Raw genomic sequence first — 21,533 nt, forward strand, 5'->3', positions numbered from 1 at the left:
AATGATAGTTCTAATCTTAAACAGAAATACCAAAGATACTTAAGTAGCAGTAAACTAAAATGCAAGTCTTTGCCCTGGTACATGAATGCCAAAACCCTCGGTCATAAATTAAAGTATCAACTCAGTCCCCCAAGGTGTAGATATGGTTAACATATTTGAATGAAGGCTAGCCAAATCATCAGGCACCATACGGAAAAAATTTTCACAGCTGCTTGGGTATGCCATAAAACCAAATTCAGTCTGTCAACCAAAGTAAGTTATAGCATGTTGTTATTTATATTGAATTTGTATTGTTTGTTGGCTTTTCTCAGTGACTATTTCTTTAATATATATCTGTATTTTGTAATTGACCTCAGTCCAAATTCAAGTTAATGGTGTACCTGACTAGTGACATTTATTTTGTAAACAACATAATACATACCTAACATTTCTTTATGAATATAATTTAAATATTCTAATAATTGTCAATGGAGGTGAACAAGTTTACTTGAATCTGAAAGGACATTACATTTCACTTGGAAATTGCTAAACTTTGAATGTTTTACAGAAAAGACTGACCATTATCCTGGCTCTATTATTGCACTTTAACTTTTTAAATCAATGTTGTCTACTTGGAAAAATACTAGTTTCTACATTAACATCTAATTTCGAATCAGTCTTATTGCTGTGTTCAGTTTTTAGTTTAGGGGAATTTTGTATTCACTGGAATTACACAGTGCTCATTACCAGTAAAACTTCTTGGTCCACCACTATGGTGCATATAGTTATATCAGTGGGGTGGTAATGCTGTGTGGGCCTGGTGCAAAATGAGGACAATGGGTCCCCAAAATCTAATTGCTATATCACTGAAGAAATTCTCTGAAATATTCATAGAAAAATACAGGTTTGTCTTCAAAATAAAATTTATTTTTAAATAATCTGCTTTAGTTATAATATGCTTTAATCAAATTCCAACTTCCGGCACCCAAGCTTGTGGGCTTGGTGCGATCACATCTTTTGCACCCCCCTAAGGCCACTACTGGTTATAGGCTGGGGATCTCAACAGTTTCCAAGTTATAATCCAGGAGCAAGTACCCTTCCCCAGGATTTGTAACTAATTTGTATGTCTGATATTTTAATGTGTCCTTCAACCTTCAATATGGTTAAAAAGTTGGGATCTCTGCACTTTACAAGTTAAGATCTAGGGAAAAATCACCATTCTTAGGGGCATGGCCCCTGGTTTGCATTGGATATACATGTGTCCTTCAGAACTAATATATATGGTTGTTGTATCGATCTTAGCAGTATCCCCATGGGGCCCACCCTTTGAGCAAGATTAGAAATTGTAACCCAAGATCCCATTCCGTATGTTATAACCCTGGTCTTGACAATGTGTAACTATCCAAATGTAAGATCTTCACTTACAATGCTTAAAATATTAATATTAAAACAAAATACCCGCCCCCCCCCCCCAACTATCCCAACACCAGTAGTCCTACTCAATGAGTTATATTATAATTTTTTATATTCTTCTGTACATGTAAAGACTAATCCTATCCCAAAGTTCAAGACCTTGCCTACATTTAAATGGCTTGCAAGCATCATGGAATAACATCCGTATCCATAGGTCTGAAATTTTAGCAATCCAGTCGATTTTTCAAGAAAGAGCACAACACTACGGAATTTCAAGTTGTCGCGCGCATTTTCTGGAGTATGGCCTATTCCAAGTTGAAGCTCTATAGCAACAGCATAGCAATAACAACAAACTGTAAGCCGTTTATGAACAGACTCGGTAGTTTCAAGTGATAGAAAATGATTTTCTAATAATATATTACCCAGTATTTTGTAATATTTCAAATTAGAAACTTTATCGATTATTAATTTTGATATTAGAAAATGTTGAAATCTGTGTGTCCTCCGAAAATCAAATAATAATTGCTCCCTTATTGAGTCACTGTCATTAGAAAACTTACAGGTTGTAATAATGTCCTAAGCGTTCCGAAGACAGCAAATCCGTAAACAAGGACCAGTACATTCAAACTTATTTTAGGATAGAACAGGTTATACAATTAAATCTTCGAGGAGATATATACCATGCTAATTGATTCAGAACTGGTGATAGCACAGATTTACCTGGTTTTGAAAGCGGAGGATCAAAGACTCGTCACAGGGGCTTGTATCGTTACTTACAATTGACCTGTTATACATGTACTATGTGACTGATCAATTATAAGAAACGATACGAGCCACTGTGGTTATTATATAGTTCATGTATGACATGTAAGTTGTAAGAAACGATACGAGCCCCTGTGGTTATTTCACAGTACATGTATGACAGGTCAATTGTAAGCAACGATAAGAGCCCCTGTGGATCAGAATAATAATCCTAGGAGTCCCTAGTCCAACAATGTAAGACGTATCGCATGTTAATTATGTTTTAGTACCAGACGCCCAAAACATAAATATCAGATTCGAGGTCTTACATGTAGGACTAGAGAGTCCCCCAAAAAATAGCCGAGTCTTATCGCCCCAGTGTAAGTATTAAATGCAAACCTTATGCAATTATAACACTTTAACACAATATTTGTTTAGTTTCAACTATTTTTATATAAAATAAGCAATAGCATCGTGACCAGTTACTATAAGTTAATACTGTACTGCATTGAAGAGGTGATAATTGATGAACAACATGGCGAATCTAAATAAGTTTTGGATCTTTTCTTCTTTTGTTCACAAAGAGATTATTGTTTCTGTGTCTGCTGTCCCAGCTGCAAAACATATGCAGTCCACAAAGTAAATAACTGCCTTGTTGGTACTGATTTTAAGTATTGGTATTTGTCTGTCAATTGACATTGGTTTCAGGCCAACATTTCCTTTTTTCTCAAAAACATGCATTCCTTCCACAGTATGTGCATGATCCATGTTTGTCTTGTCTTTGCTAACTGCAGAAAACTGCAAATTAGTACTTCATTGGTGAAAGAGTTAGGCTGAGTGCACTTTGCAGACCAGGAACAAACAGCACTTATATATATCCGACATCATTTTTTTTCTTAGCCAGGGGAGTCTCCATACCCAATCTGACTTCCATCATCTTTTCTTTAAGATCCATACCCTTTATCCATTTATACATATACACACACTAGGACTAGAAATAAAAATTCAGATTTACAGTTTTGTTTGGACCATGGACCTATTTTTACCCATGTGACATGACCCTGGTGGCACAGATTTTGAGTGGGAACTGGGTGAGAAAAGTTGAGGACTGGGGGATGTTTATACAACCATTCTACAGTCAAACTGTTTGTGAGAAATCATTAATGGACAGTGAGAAAAGTGACTCACAGGATAGGTGGACTCTTAATAGAGATTAGATTCTTAGATATCTTCATTTATTCGACTTTGAAACATTGGTTGTTTAAGAGAGGTGATTGCTTAATACAGGTGACTTTAAGACAGATTACCATAGACTTTGTTATCTAATGACTTTAAATTTCTTGTTTCACTTTCTTCATGTAGATGAAACCTGGTCACCATGCATCAAGATGAATTCATGGTCAGTGCCATTGTGCTAGAGATAGTTTGAAAAGGTTGGACCCTGAAAGATATTCTGGTCACTGGTCAGCTGCTGTATGCAGAAGAGTATACCATGCAGATTGATCAATATATGAAACTCCAGGTATATTGGCATTCATTTTTGTCCTTGTTTTACTTGAATACAAATCATTTATTGCCACTGTGTGATTAACCATAGTTACATACAAGTCTTCTACCCACCATTTAACTAATGCTGGTTACACAGAAGAAATATCTTCCCACTGTGATTAATGATTTCTTCTCATTGTGAGACTATTGCTAGTTACATACAAGTGATCTCTTCCCACTGTGTGACTAGTTTTGGCTACAGATAAGTCATCTCTTCCTACCATGTGACTAATGCTAGTTACATATAAGCCATCTGTGTGACACATGTTAGTTACATACAAGTCATCTCTTCCCACTATGTGATTAATGATTTCTTCTCATTGTGTGACTATTGCTAGTTACATACAAATCATCTCTTCCCACTGTGTGACTAATGCTGGCTACAGATAGGTCATCTCTTCCTACCATGTGACTAATGCTAGTTACATATAAGCCGTCCCTTCACACTGTGTGACACATGCTAGTTACATACAAGTCATCTCTTCCCACATTGTGACTAATGATAGTCAGAGACAAGTCATCTCTTCCCACAGTGCGACTAAAGCTAGCTACATACAAGCCATCTCTTAAAAGTTCTGTGCTAAACATTCAAGATCTCTCTTGAAATAAAAAAATAACAATACAATAGGTGGGATCTAACTTTATAGATTTGTTTGTCAATTTTTGGTGGGGAAATTGTAATGATGCCAACACTTGTTACATCTTTGGTTTATCTTTAGATGGTTTTGCTGTTTATTAATGTTTTTATATTTGCTATGGCCTGTTTCAGATTGTAATAAAAGATAATCACATATTTTTATAATGATCACTTTAAATTAAATTGTTTTATCTGTACAGTCCTAGCTACTCATGTATTGCAAAATTATTGTGATGAAAAAGACAGATTGGGACTATTAAGTTATGTGTGCATGGGACCATTCAGCTAGTTTAGAATGCAGATGAAATCTTACATATACATGTGATGGAACAGAGAGGTCAGATTAGAACAGATCATAAGATTGGCAAAAAATTGTCTGGAGTTTTGACAGTCACTTTAATAGAGATGGAGGATTTTCATCAGCCTGATTTTTAGCATGAAAATGGGGGAAAAATTCAGCTCCCAAACACATTTCCATTTTCTTATTTTAAAATATGCACATAATCTATTATCAATCCTTTCACATAAGTTCCTACCCTTCATACTCTCCTTATATGGACCACAACAACTTTTAACATTTCTTGGAGATCATTGTCTGGATTATATTAATTTTGTACAGCAAGCAATTTTCCTCAGAATGGAAAATATACTTTAGGTGTCAGCATGGGAATGTTGCAATGTTAATGCAATTTTGCAGACTCCACCAAAAATTTTAAATTGTTTCCTGCCAATCCTTGGGATATATAAGTATATGATCCTAGTTGATTCTGTTGATGCAATTATCAACTTGTTCCATACTAAACAAGAATTACTTTAAACTTTTCATTATTCAATATTGATTTATTGGCAGAGGAACCATTCATTTGTACATTATACATGTATACTAAAATCATCAGTTTGCATCTTACAGTGCGAGTATGTGCTCCGGTCACCATCCGATCTGGCTCTATTCATAACAGTAATTCCATACCATACTCCTTAAGTTTCTAAATTTTATAATCTGTATTTAAATATTGACAATATTTATAACCATATAAAATCAGTTTAGTTTCAAATTAAAAATTATTATTTAGAGTGCTATATTGTTGTTGCAAGTAATCTCCAGAGATTACACTTTGTTAATAAATACATATGCACTTATATAATTTGTTGGCATTTGCTCTGATCTTTTCTCTAGATAATCATTGTTATTATGTTAAATTCAAAGATATGACACTCTTGTCAGCATGTGCAAAGGCATCACTGGTTAGGAAACTTATATGAGTAAGAAAACTATATGAGTAAAACACCTGGCATTATGCTATACTGTAAATAGTCACATGAATTAGCATCATTAAATGAAATAAAGATTGAAAATATATTACAAGCAGAACATGTTAAAAAAAATAAGGAAAACTGAATCAAAATAAATACATTAATTAGTAAATAACATGAATTGCCTTGAAAGTTTGGCATAAGGAATAAAGATGGGATATAATTAATTTGGTACATTAATGTTAGTTAGAGACCTTGAGACACCTGTTTACCCTGCATTAAGCTACACGTGTCTTTACAGGGTACAATAAAAACAAAACTCAAGGAAGACTTTTTGGTTTTACTGTTCAGTAGTAATTAAATTAACAACTGTCAGCTCTATAATGACCTAACATGTTTCAAAACTAAAGAAAACAATTTTATTTTTTGTTCTTGAAGAATACACCATATCTTGTCAAATTATTAAGTCAGGATCTTGTTTAAACCAGATCACAGTCATGTGATCACAGGCAGTATTAACATAAATATATGACAGTGGGATCAAGTTGGGATAAACCCCTTATCAGTGAGGGACTGGATAAACCACTTATCAGTTAGGAACTGGATACACCCCTTATCAGTGAGGGACTGGATACACCCCTTATCAGTGAGGGACTGGATACACCCCTTATTAGTGAGGGGCTGGATACACCCCTTATCTTGGGAGGGACTGGATACACCCCTTATCAGAGAGAGACTGGATACACCCCTTATCCTGGGAGGGACTGGATACACCCCTTATCAGTGAGGGACTGGATACACCCCTTATCAGTGAGGGACTGGAAAAACCCCTTATCAGTTAAGGACTGAATACACCCCTTATCAGTGAGGGACTGGATACACCCCTTATCAGTGAGGGACTGGATACACCCCTTATCAGTGAGGGACTGGATACACCCCTAAATCAGTGAGGGACTGGATACACCCCTTATCTTGGGAGGGACGGGATACACCCTTTATCTTGGGAGGGACTGGATACACCCCTTATCTTGGGAGGGACTGGATACACCCCTTATCAGTGAGAGACTGGATACACCCCTTATCTTGGGAGGGACTGGATTCACCCCTTATCTGTGTGGGACTGGATATACCCCTTATCTTGGGAGGAAAACACTCTGAGCTAGGAGGATTACATGCATGCATAATTATATACTCACATGTAAGTTGAGTACATATGCAATCGTAGATCCAATAGACCCAGATCTGCCATTGTTTAATGCGACAGCAGATTTAGGCTTGAGTTATAAATGAGAACATGCAGTCATTGTCCAACAATTGTAGATCCAATAGACCCAGATCTGCCATTGTTTAATGTGACAGCAGATTTAGGCTTGAGTTATAAATGAGGACATGCAGTCATTGTCCAACAATTGTAGATCCAATAGACCCAGATCTGCCATTGTGTAACAAAAAAGCAATATCTTGATTTACATGCATCAAACATGTGATTCAGTAAGTTCGTTGCTTAATGTGCAGATTTTGCATCAGTAATTGTTCATGAGGTAAAATGCTGTGGAATTTAGAAATTGTGTATCCCTCTAACACCTAATTCACACCATAATTACAATAGCCCTCTCACACCAAATCCACACCATAATTACAATAGCCCTCTCACACCAAATCCACACCATAATTACAATAGCCCTCTCACACCTAATCCACATAATAATTGCAGTATCCCTATCACACATAATCCACACCATAATTGCAGTGGCATTGTCAAACCTTATCCACGCCATAATTACAATAGCTCCCTCACACCTAATCCACACCGTAATTACAATAGCCCCCTCACACCTAATCCACACCATATTACAATAGCCCTCTCTAAGCCAAACCATGCCATAATTACAACAGCACTCTGACACCAAAACCATACCATAATTACAACAGTCCTATCACCCTTAATCCACACCATAACTACAATAGCTCAATAATGTATAAGGAATATAGTTAAACATAATTCGACTGCAGACAACACAGATTATCTGAGATGACTACATCAGTTTCCTGTTTAAGATGTATAATAAAACTTTGTTATTTTGTTATTTTTACAGATGGGGGTTCATCACACATGGCTGTATTGATGGCTCCAGTGACTTGATTACTTATCTGAGGTGTGGGACAGCTAACACAGACTGTACAGTCCTGAATCTGTGCAAGGGGGTGCATCCTATGTTGTGTCATCCTGGGTGATTTCAGTGTTGGAGAGTATAGAAAAAAATCTTAAATCTTATAAGAGAAATGAGGAGCCATATTCGAGTGAAGATCTGTTTACATTCTTAGAATTGAACAACTATGGTGCTATATTCACCATCAAATAACATTGAATTGACTCTGTGTTTTACAATGTTGAGGGATAAATGATTTTGACCCAGATTGCCTAAAACAAGGAATGGCACTGAGGCCGGTCAAAAACTCAAGACTAGAAGACTTCAGAAGGGGATGAAATGAGAACAAATTAATATGTGAAGGACACAGATCACTACATCCTCACCACATGGATATTAAATACAGAGCAACATTCAAACTATTTTGTCAAATACCAGTTCTAGAATAGAGTCTGGATCATATGCTTTCTGTGTTTTATAAAGAGTCTGAAAGATCTGGAAGAAAAAGCACCTGCAAGTCCTGGATCTGATTGAGATGATCTGTCAGCTTTTTGTTGGAGGATCAGCAAAGAGAGCCTTGGCAGATAAACATTCATTAAATGCTTGGATTATTAGAGATACTTAGTTTGCCATAATGATGGAAATGTAATAAAGATTTGGAAAATGCTATATTTATTTGAGGTTGCCCAATACCAGTATGTTTTAATTTGTTATGTGAAATTATACAGGAGTCCTGTTCAGTTTGTGCATAACCAATAATTTGTTTACTTTTCTGAGAAAAAATGTTACTTCTGATCTTGTATTGCTTTGCCAAGACTAAATTGGCAGACAATTCTAATAATGGACCATTTGCTTAAAGGTCACCTGCCACCTATATTGTACAAACGTGCGATATTATTATAGTTATAAACAAAACGCATTGGTTATATATGCACACCATAAAAATGTTTAATTAGACTTAAAACTCCGCTTTATAAAATGAAAAAAATATTCGGCAATCTCCATAAACAATCGTTAGTTTCCGCGTGCCAAAACCAGATATGACGTACATTTACCCCTTCTATTCAACCTTGCCATTCATGTGCTTGATTTCCTCATGTAAACGTCTATGTGATATAGGGTACGATCTTGCTTTTTTACAGAAAATATGGTGCAATGTGTTGCATTCGGATGTAACCAAAAGAGTGATGATGGAAAAAAGCGTTCTTTCTTTTTCCGAAAAACCATGTTTACCAGAAAAAAAGTGTATTTAATCTGTGGGAACGAATATGGGAGAGATGGGAAAGTTGTATCATTTATGCCGGATTATAGTGAATTTGGCCCAAAGACAATTCGGCCCAACTCGAAATACAATTCGGCCAAACTTAACAATAGTTTGTACGTTCTTTTTCTCTAACAAAAAAGTAGATGCTATGTAAGATAGGTTTTGGGGGAACAAAATAAATTTAAACAAGCTATTTTGATTTTCTTTGAAAGAAAGTAAACATACTTCGTAACGTACATATTTATGAGATAAAACACAAACTGACATATCTTGCCTGTTCTAATTAAAATATTTACATACATTTTGATGCTAAAAAATATATGCATCTGCACAACGACATTCTCAGTTTAAGTCTTCTGGTCAAATTACCAATGATCATTTATAAAACAAATATACGTAACAGATAATATTCTACATAATACGTATACATTTTGCTAAGGGTAGTGTACATGAGATATTATAACAAATATACTTAATTTTAGGCTTCACTTTGTAACACAGCTGCATACAATACATACTAGATTATACATGAGAGAGAGAGAGAGAGAGAATAATGTTGAGCAGTATGTCAGTATTTAGTTGCTGCAATATGAAGCTCTTACCAGTTAATTTTATTGTTTGTTTTTATTTTTCAAGTTGTCTTAGTGTTTGCACGCGTTAATTGAAAGATTGTCATTACTGGTTAATATCGTCAATCATATTTGCTCCATTATTCCGTACAAATTAGAAAGGAAATAAGTTTGTGTTTAATATGTGCCCTTCCCCCCCCACACACACACTCACAGTACAAAATAAATTGATAAACATACACTTGTTTGAAAATAAAATGAAAGAAATTAAACTTGCACTGTTATCATATATTCCTTCTTTTTTATCATGCGAAAATTATTTTTAAAAATATATATCTAGGAACTTCGTATATGTAGCGTATGCCGACTTGCGTATGCATCCTTAGTGTATCGCTTATGTCAAACAACAAAATCGCAAATGACACGAAAGTATTGCTTGAAGGCACCTGCCATTTACGCATTATAAGTTACTTATTGCAAACTGACCCAGATTGTATTTTATCCAGGTTAAATATAAGTCGGTATCTCGCAAATAAAAAAAAAATCATTATTTTAAAATACATTCAGTGTGAGTGCAAATGATAATATTTTTGCTAGCATGTGTTACAAAATTATTATTAAAGGAAGTTATTATTGTGTATACTATTTGCCCTGCAAACATCAATTATGATTACATGTGGCAAACAAATAGAAGCCCGGGTGATAACCATAACTAGTAGGGAGCAATAAACTTATTATTTAAACTTACCGACAGGATATCAAATACAGAGGTTATTTTATTACAATGCAAATCAACCCCCGAATCTTGACTTGAGTATCTTTTTAGGTTGCCAATTTTTTCTTCTGAAGTCGGCAGACAAAAGGAAGTCGAGTTTGGTTCCATTGGATTCTTTAATTGTGCCGATTTCTTTCATCTTTTTTTATATAAAGTCTGCCCACAGGGAAACCAGCATTGATTTCTTTTAAACCTGTATTAATGGGAATTTTGAAAATAAATTGAAACAATGGAACAGTTTTGAAAGCGACAAAATATAGTGCTTCATGCACGCATACTGATATAAGGCTGAAAAGTAAATTAGTTTGCATTAGTTTCATCTAAATATTCCCTATCCAAAGTTTATAGTGTTTCATTTTTGACAACAAGAAGCATGTACTTCGTCTTGTAGGGATAAATGTACGTCATTTCCGGTTGTGTCCTCTATAGGTGGGAAATCGTAACTAAGGGGAAGTAACAGCATTGTATACTTCTATTTTGAGTAATTAAATTATTATTTCTTCTTTACACTTGATAATTTTTTTGTTCTTTCTGTGCGAGTATAACTATTTTTAATCATGTAACGCAAATCTGATATAAATAGGAAAATGTTGGAGTATGGCCGGTGACCTTTAAGAACTGTAAGTATTCTATGTTTGTATGATAAAGAATAACACTCCCACTGATATTGGCATTTCATTTTTTAAATTGGAATTAGGTCCAATCAAACATGTCCACACATTATTATAAGCCTGTATTAGGATACATACTGCAATGTGACCTATTATATATTGTCAGTGTTTTAATCAGAAATTTCCTAGTGCAGGTGGGTGGCAAAAGTACTTTTTATGAGAAGAGGCTTCTGTCAAGATTTGTAAAATCATAATAAAATTTATAAATTTAGACTAAAATTTACACTGATGTTTTCTTCATAAATTGTAATCAGACTAATTGAATTTGAACAGAAGATAAAACAACTTAAATGTAACAATGTTGACAGGCTTTTGTAAAAAGAAAGAATCAAGATAAGAAAGCAAGTTGACAACCCTTTTGTACACAGGGGACTAATCTGCTGATATTTTATTCAGAGTATGATTAAATGATAACATGTCGGAAATATGTAATTAAACAACATTAAATATAAATTAATACAAATATTTATTCCAGCACCAATTTAATTGGTGATATTAGAACATTCAAGACTATTCAGATTTATTCAAAACATTGTATACTTTTGGATTTGTGATAGAACATATTATGATTATTTAGGATTTTTTAAATTTTAAATACCGTGTCTTTTGAATTTTCATGTTGTATTCTACAGAAATAAATTATTTGTTGAATTGTATTAAGCTTGTAAGTTTTGCTTCTTGTTGTTACTTAATTTAAGACCAGTGGGTCGTAACAGCTTGTATCATCACTATATATAATCTACTTTGATTATGAGCTATGATCTCTGCATATTAATGAGGAGATATTCCATATGATTTGCTGAACTTTTTAGCACTTGAGAAATGATTTATCATACATCAAATATGTTGCATTCTGTGATTTCCGTGATCCATCCTTGACCTTGGTATCATGGTCATGAACTTGGAAGATTACTGGTAGGTTTTAGTTTAAATATTTTCTTTCTTTATATTTCTTTAATCCATTGATGGATTATTTGAGGCAAGTCATTCTTATGCAAAGGAATTTAGCATACAACACATCTTCATGTTTTTGACCTTAAGGTCAAGGCCAGATTCATAATATACAGCATGAACATTGTTTTTAACATTAAGGTCATGACCTTCTTGTTAAATGTAACATTTTTTTATGTTATTGCCAACCACTGACACAAGATCAGGCATGATTTTGGGTGTGATTTATGTAAATGATGCATCCAGATAATAGGAATGGATTAGGCATGTTTGTTATCATTGCCAAGGGTGTATCACTCCAAACATAGTGTTCTATTCAGAGTGCATGTTGTAAGTGTATTTGATTATCTCCAAAGTTTGACCACAAAACTCTTTCAAATAATCATTAATAGTAATTAGTTTGTACATTGCAAGCTCTAAAACTCCATTTCTGTTTTTCTTATTGTGGAGAATCAGAATTAAGGTCCGGGTATGGCAATTGACTTTGGTTGTAAATTATTTTTGCATTGATTTTAGGAAAAGAAAATTGTTATGGTATTAGAAAACCTCTCTTTTGAACCATGTTCACATGAATTACTATACAAATTGGTTACAGACCTGTTGTTTCCAGTATGGAATTTTCCAATGGCTTAAATAGTCTTTCATAATAAAGCAATACATAAGCAATGGCTTGTTCTTGGTAAAATTGATACAGAACTACTGTGAGGTTGTCTCAATAACCAGACTTTCAGGATTTGGCAAATTTGCTTAAACTGTTAATTCAGCTGACTTTAGCTCAGTCCCCACTATAAGATATTTTCAGTCAAGTCAGTAGCAAAATCCCCACTATAAGACATTTTCAGTCAAGTCAGTAGCAAAGTCCCCACTATAAGACACAAAAAGTCCACACTATAAGACATTTTCAGTCAAGTCTGTATCAAAGGCCCCATTATAAGAAATTTTCAGTCAAGTCTGTATCAAAGTTCCCACTATAAGACATTTTCAGTAAAGTCAGAAGAACACAGTTGTAAGCCTTTTCTTTTGTCATTTATTATAAAATGCTGCGAAATGTAGTACTTTGAATATGAAAAGAAATAAGCAAAATCATATTAAACTGACTTGTTTGTTTATTCAGATCTCAAATTATTTCATGTAAAGCAATGTTTTCCACCAGGTCCTGATGTCAGCCATAGTCCAATTTCTCTAACAATCTTCTCCTTACTCCTTGGATCAGTAATACTGATGTTAGGTAGCATCTGCATCGTGTCTTACTTTATAGTTTCCATTTACACTTTGATGATAGGTAGCATCTGCATCATGTCTTACTGTATAGTTTCCATTTACACTTTGATGTTAGGTAGCATCTGCATCATGTCTTACTTTATAGTTTCCATTTACACTTTGATGATAGGTAGCATCAGCATCATGTCTTACTGTATAGTTTCCATTTACACTTTGATGTTAGGTAGCATCTGCATCATGTCTTACTTTATAGTTTCCATTTACACTTTGATGTTAGATAGCAGCTGCATCATGTCTTACTTTATAGTTTCCATTTACACTTTGATGTTAGGTAGCAGCTGCATCATGTCTTACTTTATAGTTTCCATTTACACTTTGATGTTAGATAGCAGCTGCATCATGTCTTACTTTATAGTTTCCATTTACACTTTGATGTTAGGTAGCATCTGCATCATGTCTTACTTTATAGTTTCCATTTACACTTTGATGTTCTTCAAGGGTGTAACTTGACACATTTAGTCAGCTTTACATTACACTAAGGACAGCTCAATTATACTTCATTAAACTTAACTTGAAACAGGTTGAACATCATCCTATCAATCCAGCACAATAAACTACTTTGGTGTTTATCCTGAAATAATTATTGTGTTGGTCTTTCTGTTTTATCACACTTCTTCCAAAAAGATGGCTTATTTGTAGTCAAAGTCTCAAAAGCCATCATATGATCATGTACCACATTGGATCTCTTTATCATGTATAAGACCTAAAAAAAAATCATCCTGCATGTGGCATAAACTATTTAGATTACAACATTAAAGTAATCAACAGCTTGTTGTGTACACATGTTAGCCGTAACACAATTACTCAGCCATGCATAGTTGCACTGACTGCAGCAACTACTGGTGAAGGTCTGGTCCCCCGTAGACTGGTTCTGGCTGATATCTGTATTGCATCGAAAGAAAGTATAAAACTACTGTATTTTTCTTTTTCTTTTGCTTCAGTTTTTCACAAATATTAAGTTTCAAAAGTGATAGGTTTTAACTATAACACAATATATGCTTTAGACGGCCTTAAATCTGTTATATTTGTCCTACTTCCCGTAGAATCACAAAAAATGTTAAAGCCAAGTGAACACTAATTATAGGTAACTTGGGCCATGTGTTCTTCATTACAAGGTCAGATGCTTCACTTTTGTACACAAAGTTGTCAGCTTTTGAAAGATGATAAGGCAAGAATCTTCATAACAGCAGGGGATACAGATTAGATATTTGCTAATAACTGAAGTTTTCTCAGGCAAATTAGATTTTTTCAGCAAGCCAATAGAAACCACTTAGAACACATGCAGGTGGAGCTAGTTCTGAAATCAGATGGGTGTTGGACTATCAGATGTTTTTTACCACTGCAAGAGAAATGTCATGCTTTCTATATAATACTCAATAAAATATGTCTGTAGTTTTTCAGTATGACAGTATTATCTAAAAGGATTTACAAGTAAAATAGGGACATGCAGGACTTTATTGTTGATTGGAACATAAAGATCCACATCACATGATGGTATTGCACAGCATGTTGTAAAACATCCACAACAAAAAAGATGTTAGCAAAGCATGTAATAAAATGTCCAAATGTAATGTCCTCAAGTATGTAATAAGACATCTGCATCACATTATGTTTGCCCAACATGTAATAAAACATCGACATCACATGATAAAGCTTCCATATCATATAATTAACCAGCCATATAACATAAAGGAGTTTGCAAAGCATTTAATAAAACATGCACAAAATAATGTCTGCATAACATGCAAAAACACAGAATTAAGCTAGGAAAGCATGCAATAAAACATCCACATCACGTAATGAAGTCTGCATAGCATATTTCTTTAGCACATAACTGTGGTAACAAATGAACATTACATATGAGTACATGCAAAGCATATTATTGAAAATACCCAATGTATAATTAGAAATGCACAGCATATAATAAAGCATTGGCGGGGAGGGCTTGTCCACTCCCATTTTGTCTTGTTTCCAAACCCCTTCTCTTTAGCTCCCACTTTCGTCAATCATAAACATTATTTTTTAATTTTGTTTTTTTACTCTTTTTTTTTTTTCTGCGGGAGGATTTATTAATGGGGGGGGGGGGGGCGGAGAGACCTGGAAAGATTATTCTTTTTATTTTAAAAAATCCCGGCTGGTTATTTCTGAGCAGAGCAAACCCGGGATATGATAGACCTGGCCGGTCCATCCATCCATATATATATATAAGTGGGGATGGGGTCCTTGTGGGTTTAACATCGTTATGTAGCACGTTATAGGCTATTCATGGCGGATGTGATGTGATGTGATTTTTATTTTTAACGTAGCTTTAACAATTTTTCAGTAATATCGCTACGATGTCTGCAATGTGGCAGTTTATAGTGATGTCTATCACTGGGGCATCATGCCGCAGACATGTAGCATGATGTCCCACCCAGTCACATTATCCTGACACCAGGCCGACCAGTCCTAACACTAACCTCTTAATTCTGAACGCCAAGCGAGGCAGCTGTTAGTACCATTTTTTAAGTCTCTGGTATGACTCGGCCGGGGATAGAACCCACGACCTCCCGCATCCGAGGCGGACGCTTTCATGGCGGATACGATATCTGTTGATAGAAGAACCATGGCAAACCTCGGAAAGTACAACCGACCCACAGGAAGCTACTGGCCAGCTTTCTCGCATACCCAAACAAGACCGAGAACAGAGTAGAATAACTATGACTAAACTCCGGAGCGCACAACGGTCAGAGAACCCAAAGCCGAAGAGAAGATTTTTTTTTTTATTCATAGGGGCCTGCTGGATACTTTTTCCTAAGGCTCAAAATTCCTGTGCGTGGCCCTTATACGCACGTTGTTGTCTGTGCATTCCCCCAAATATGTGTTGTTACTGATAGACCATATGTGATATAAACCGAAAATCAATATCGTCTCGGTGAGTGGCTGATTTATTGCCCTAAACTGAAATTAAAGTGACCCGTACAGACTAGCAGCTTAGACAGCTCGGGGTGGGTAGTTGATTTGCACAGGACTTAATATCCGCTGTACACGCCCACCCCCCCCACCCCACCCCTGTTTCATTTACACCGAATGCCATAGATAGACTATAATGTTATGTATCATATTGTTGTGAAAACTTCCCTAATTTGACTTGACTAATTGACCCTAATTTACCTTGATTAATTGACCCTAATTTGACTTGAGCCGTACATTTGCGTTACATTTTTCTTCAACGTATCCGACGTATTTTTCTTAAACGTATCCAGGTCAAAACGTACATTGAACGAAACATACTGAGTCAATACGCACCTAAGCCAAAGGCACATAAGTCAAACTGTACATGTCATTGTGTACATGTACCTAATCCAAAATGTATTCAAGAGAGATACAAACTTAACTGACCTTACCGAGACAAATGTAAGATTGCAATCAGTATAATTGGCAAATGTTGTGGAACATAGCTGAACTCCATACGGCGGAGCTTAGATAATTGTGAAATAATTGAATCAGAGGGTTCTGATCATCAAAGGATATTTATGTAGCCAAACTTAAAACGACCCTCCCCCCAAAAAAACAAAAAAAAAAAACAACCACCACCAGCCAAAACTCCCCAAAACAACAAGAACAACAGCCCCCACCCAAAAAAACCCCACAAAAGAACCCAAAACAAAACAAAACAAAAACAAACAACACAACACAACAAGTACAACCCATAACTACTTATGTTTGGTACTCAGATCGATGAAATGTATCAAAAGTCGATTAGATCTTCATTTATTGAAAGTTTAAACATCGTCACATCGTCTCACTGAATTTCTTTCCTATATCACTGAACAACATAGGCTCTGAAATAAATGTATAATGGTAATCAGTGAAATCAACCTAGAACCAATCTGGCCTATGTACAAACTTATGGAGAAGTAGTACATTATGATACACGAAACATGCAATATACTTCACAACATCACTAAATGTCTCCGCCTACTTGGACTTGATTTAAATTGAGCACATTTTCAATTTGGTATGTATTTACGCTAATGCGTTTCACGTTGGGTACGTTTTGACTTGGTAACTTTTCACCCTAAGTACTGTTGCCTCTAAAGGCCCTTATTCCGATCGGATCATCGCTCGGTCATATCCGTCAGATAGTCATTTCAAAAAACCTGAAGGAAAACGACCCGAGCTAGGGAGCAATCATTGAACTTATGACAATCACTGAAATATATAGCGCTTTCATCCAACAGGTGGCGCTAACACGTCTGCTTGCTATACCTGTATCTCCTTTTGGTGGAACAAAACGAAAGTGCCTTCGAAAATGGCGGCAAATCGACAGGAATGCAGTATTTGCATGGATATTTTTAAGAATCCGAAGCTAATATCCTGTCACCACAGTTTTTGTTACAAATGTCTGGAGGATTATGTTCAGGTTAACCTTCACAACGGTCGATTTAATTGCCCCATATGCAGGACAAGTGTAAATTTACCTCAAAGTGGGGTTTCTGGATTTCAAAGCAACTTCTACATCGATACGGAATCGAGTGAGAAATATCCTTGTGAAATTTGTGGTCCGAAAAACTTGGCAAGTAGTAGATGTTTGGATTGTGAGGAGAATTTGTGCCAGTCATGTTGTTATGTCCACGAAAAATCGAAAGCGACAAGGAATCACAAAATACGTGACTTGGGAACTCTAGATTCTGAAATGAAAGGCAAAATCCGACAACGTGTGTTCTGTTCTCAACATCCTGAAGAGGAAATTAAGCTTGTTTGCCAAGATTGTAAAGTGCCTATTTGTTTCATGTGCAAAGTCGTTGAGCACGAAAATCATTGCACGAAACCTGTAGCTGATGTGGCAGCAGAAGTAAAAAAGACCCTTGATACGAAATTGAATCAATGCTCAGACAAGCTGAGACGTATAAAAGCTTCCACAGCAAAGGGAGAGGAGCTTGATAGAAGCATTAATGATGCTGAGCAGGAGGAATTAAAAGCAATTGACGATCAGTGCTCCCAACTGCACAAAGCAATTGACCAAGAAGCGGCAAAATTTAAAGACAAAATAAAACGTGTTTACCACCTCCTTAGAGAGCAAAACGCAGTTTTTAAGACATATATGCATGATGAATTCAGCTCGTGTTCTAACACCAAGGACTATGCACAAAAACTAAGAGATCAGGGGACAGACATCGAGATAGTAAAGAAAGGTCCAGATCTTGAACAATTAATTTCAGCGGCAATATTAAAGACTGAAACAACACTCACCATACGTCTGGATAACAAATTGTTTTCTCCAGCCAAAATCATCACAAGTAAACTGATTCCCTTGATTGGCATCTTGCAAGATTCTACTGACGTTGTAAGTATCAGTACTCATAAATTTCATCCACAATATGCTAAATCAATTTAAGTCTTTTCTCTTACACGCAAATACAAATAGACCTATTTTCATATACTGAGTTAATTTCCTGCATTATTCTGGAATTCGCTGATGAACTCTAAAATTTGCTGTGTCATTGAATTGTATTGTATTGTACGAGATGGTAAAGTATCCTGTGAGTTTCATATTTTATGACATAATATAAAAGGTATCCACATCTGTGTATGTTTGGCCATTACAATTTCTATATACGTTTCACGTACCTTGTAGTTGTATATTTAGTGATTTTCACATTTTATGACATTTTTTGGTTCATCTGAATTACAAAGAGGAGAGTAATTAGATGAACTAAATAATTATGTTGAGGCCTCGACTTTACTCCACCTACTTGGGTTGTATTTTAACCTCACTCATATGTGATTCTCGCACATTTCTAAAATTTAACATACAGTATCACCTGAACAAAACTAGAAATAAATATCGGATAAAAAAACTCGCGTGCCTTATCGTGTACAGTCCATATAATGGAATAGAATTTAACTGAAAGTAAAAATGTAGCGCAATATGCTATATATAAATATCCCATTATGATAACAGCGGGCGCCGTGATACTTGAGGAATGCACCACACGTGGGTTCGGATCCAATTATTTTTATTATATGGTATCTTCCTTTGTTTCTTAGTACTGAACTCTCCACTGTGTCCAAATCCTATTAAATTGCACGTGAATCTAAAATTACTTGAAAGATGTACTCACGGTAAAGTCATTGTCATAGGTTAGCCAGCATGTTTTGAGAGGCTGGACTGTAATTTAACGTGCTCATGAAGCCATTTAAATGCATGTACTCGTACAGCCTTTTAACTTTATGTACTAATACAGCCATTTAACTTCATGTGCTCATACAGTCATTTAAATTTATGTATTTCACACACCCCTTTAACTTTATGTATTCGTACTCATGCGACCATTTAACTTCATGTAACCGTACAATCTTTTAAATTCATGTACTCGTATTCATGCGACCATTTAACTTGATATATTCTTAGAACCTTTTAACTTCATGCGATCATACAGCTTTGCAACTTCGTGCACTCAAGTAGACATTTAGCGTCATATACTCGTACAAACCTTGAACCTCATGTCCTCGTACCCATGTGACCATTTAAATTCATGTCCTCTTACAGCCTTTTATTATCGTGCACTCAAGTAGACATTTAGCGTCATATACTCGTAGAACCTTTGAACCGCATGCCCCCGTACCCATGTGACCATTTAACTTCATGTAATCTTACAGCTTTTTTAACTTCCTGTACTCGTACCCATGTGGCCATTAAACTTCATGCACTCTCTGAGCCTTTTAACTTTATGCACTCATACAGCCGTGTAACTTCATGTACTCAGGCATACATTTAACTTCACGTACTCATACAGTCATTTAACGTCATGGTTTCAACCCAAAGTCGTCGTTTACGTGGAGAATTCCACAAGAGATCGTCATGTGATAAATTTTGTCCAATTAATAATAGCATTTGAAAGATATATGTGACACAGGGATGTGGAATTGGGTTATAAGATCAAAAGTACATGTATCGTTATTCGTACATTTTTTTGGACAGCTGTAAAAATAAAACAAACGAAACTTTTACTTTTTTAGCAATGCGATAATCATACGGAATGAGTCAAGGTTCCGTGTTTAGCAAGACGTTCACGTAAAAGATACAGACAAAATAAAAAAGCCAAGAAAACAAAAGCAAATAAAAGCAGAAGATATAACAAAAACAACAACAAAAAAAAAAAAAACATAAAAATCAGTAATGTTTTCTAACGAAGTTTCATATTGCAAAGTCAGCACATCACACAATCATCTACACAAGCGGATGAGTTTCATCGAGGAATGTTTAGGTCCTAATTCCCTCACAAAACCAGATGTTACATAAAGAAAGGAAATATTTTAAGCGAAGTGTTTGAAATGGGGGGGGGGGGGGGCAAAAAGCAGTTGTGATATTGCAGATAGGAACTAATGCCCAGCAGAAAATGGTTATTAATGATATTGTTGGAGTTGTACATAATGCTCTATCGGTGGAGGGAACGTGGTCAACATGTTGGACTCTAGGAAATGCGACAACAATTCATTCGACGCAAAAGGCTAAAAATCTCCGATACGAATATCTGGATTGTCGACGATCGCATCGAATGGTCAAAGTTAGTATATTTGGCAGTGTAGAGAATTAAAATAATGTCTAAACTGCTCCGAATTGTCTACGATAAACCAGACACGGCGTCGAAGAAACCGGTTGGGAAAGAAAAGTCACAGGCACGATAAAGAAAAATAATAGGTGGTTATGCACGAGAGGAAAAAAACAATCAGCGTCAGTTTGATCTTGATGTTAAATTTATCATGACCCTGAAGCAATAACAAAATAATAACTGCACCTAAGTAACACAATAATGCTGTAGCAATATTTTCCTAATGACATACGAACATTTACCGTGGAGAGAATCGGTAGTAGTCTCGTCGACACACGCAAAAATGTTGCATTGACATGTATTGAATGTAACAGACGTAGGGGAGTAAGTTTCCTCAGGCAAGCTCCACCGCGCTGCGACTGAGGTCGAGCCGTGTCTGCTAGGGTGTATCCAACTTGTTGATAACTGGATATCTTCACGAATTACCTGTGATTGTTGACAGACAAATCCACGTTGAGGAGCTGATGAATCTAGTCCGTAGATTGCAGGCTGGCCAGTACATCTTACCACGCTGAAGGTTATATGCGTGGTTATACTCCAGATGCGATCAGTTGCTCTTGCATCAGCACCCTCACGTTCATCAGGTTCATTAAATGCGCTACTGTCACGATGCTGCCAGTACTATTTGTTGTAATAGATTTCCTGGTGATTTTCGTCGTGATGTGAGGTTTTCGTGATTGCATCGATAGGTTTCATGTTCAT

General features: G+C 35.7%; 1 protein-coding gene and 1 long non-coding RNA gene across 5 annotated transcripts in view; both read left to right on the forward strand.

The window, feature by feature from the left end:
* The first annotated feature begins 1,960 nt into the window (after positions 1–1,960).
* Positions 1,961–13,061, forward strand: LOC149774032 (uncharacterized). Its single transcript, XR_016417082.1, has 3 exons — positions 1,961–2,039; positions 3,496–3,655; positions 7,669–13,061. It is a non-coding gene; the product is annotated as an uncharacterized LOC149774032 (long non-coding RNA).
* A 4,332-nt stretch (positions 13,062–17,393) lies between these two features.
* The window catches only part of LOC149774033 (E3 ubiquitin-protein ligase TRIM45-like), a 54,865-nt gene continuing 50,725 nt past the window's right edge, over positions 17,394–21,533 (forward strand). For 2 of the 4 annotated variants that reach the window (XM_089945908.1, XM_089945910.1), the window contains exon 1: positions 17,394–18,562. In XM_089945908.1, the coding sequence (XP_089802034.1) occupies positions 17,528–18,562 (1,035 nt within the window). In that variant the 5' untranslated portion in view covers positions 17,394–17,527. The remainder of the gene's footprint in view (positions 18,563–21,533) is intronic. The other 2 variants (XM_089945911.1, XM_089945909.1) reach the window with 2 other exon arrangements.

The sequence above is a fragment of the Sinohyriopsis cumingii genome, unplaced genomic scaffold (genome assembly GCF_028554795.1).
Source record: "Sinohyriopsis cumingii isolate HCF-2022 unplaced genomic scaffold, ASM2855479v2 utg000452l, whole genome shotgun sequence".
NCBI classification, from domain to species: domain Eukaryota; kingdom Metazoa; phylum Mollusca; class Bivalvia; order Unionida; family Unionidae; genus Sinohyriopsis; species Sinohyriopsis cumingii.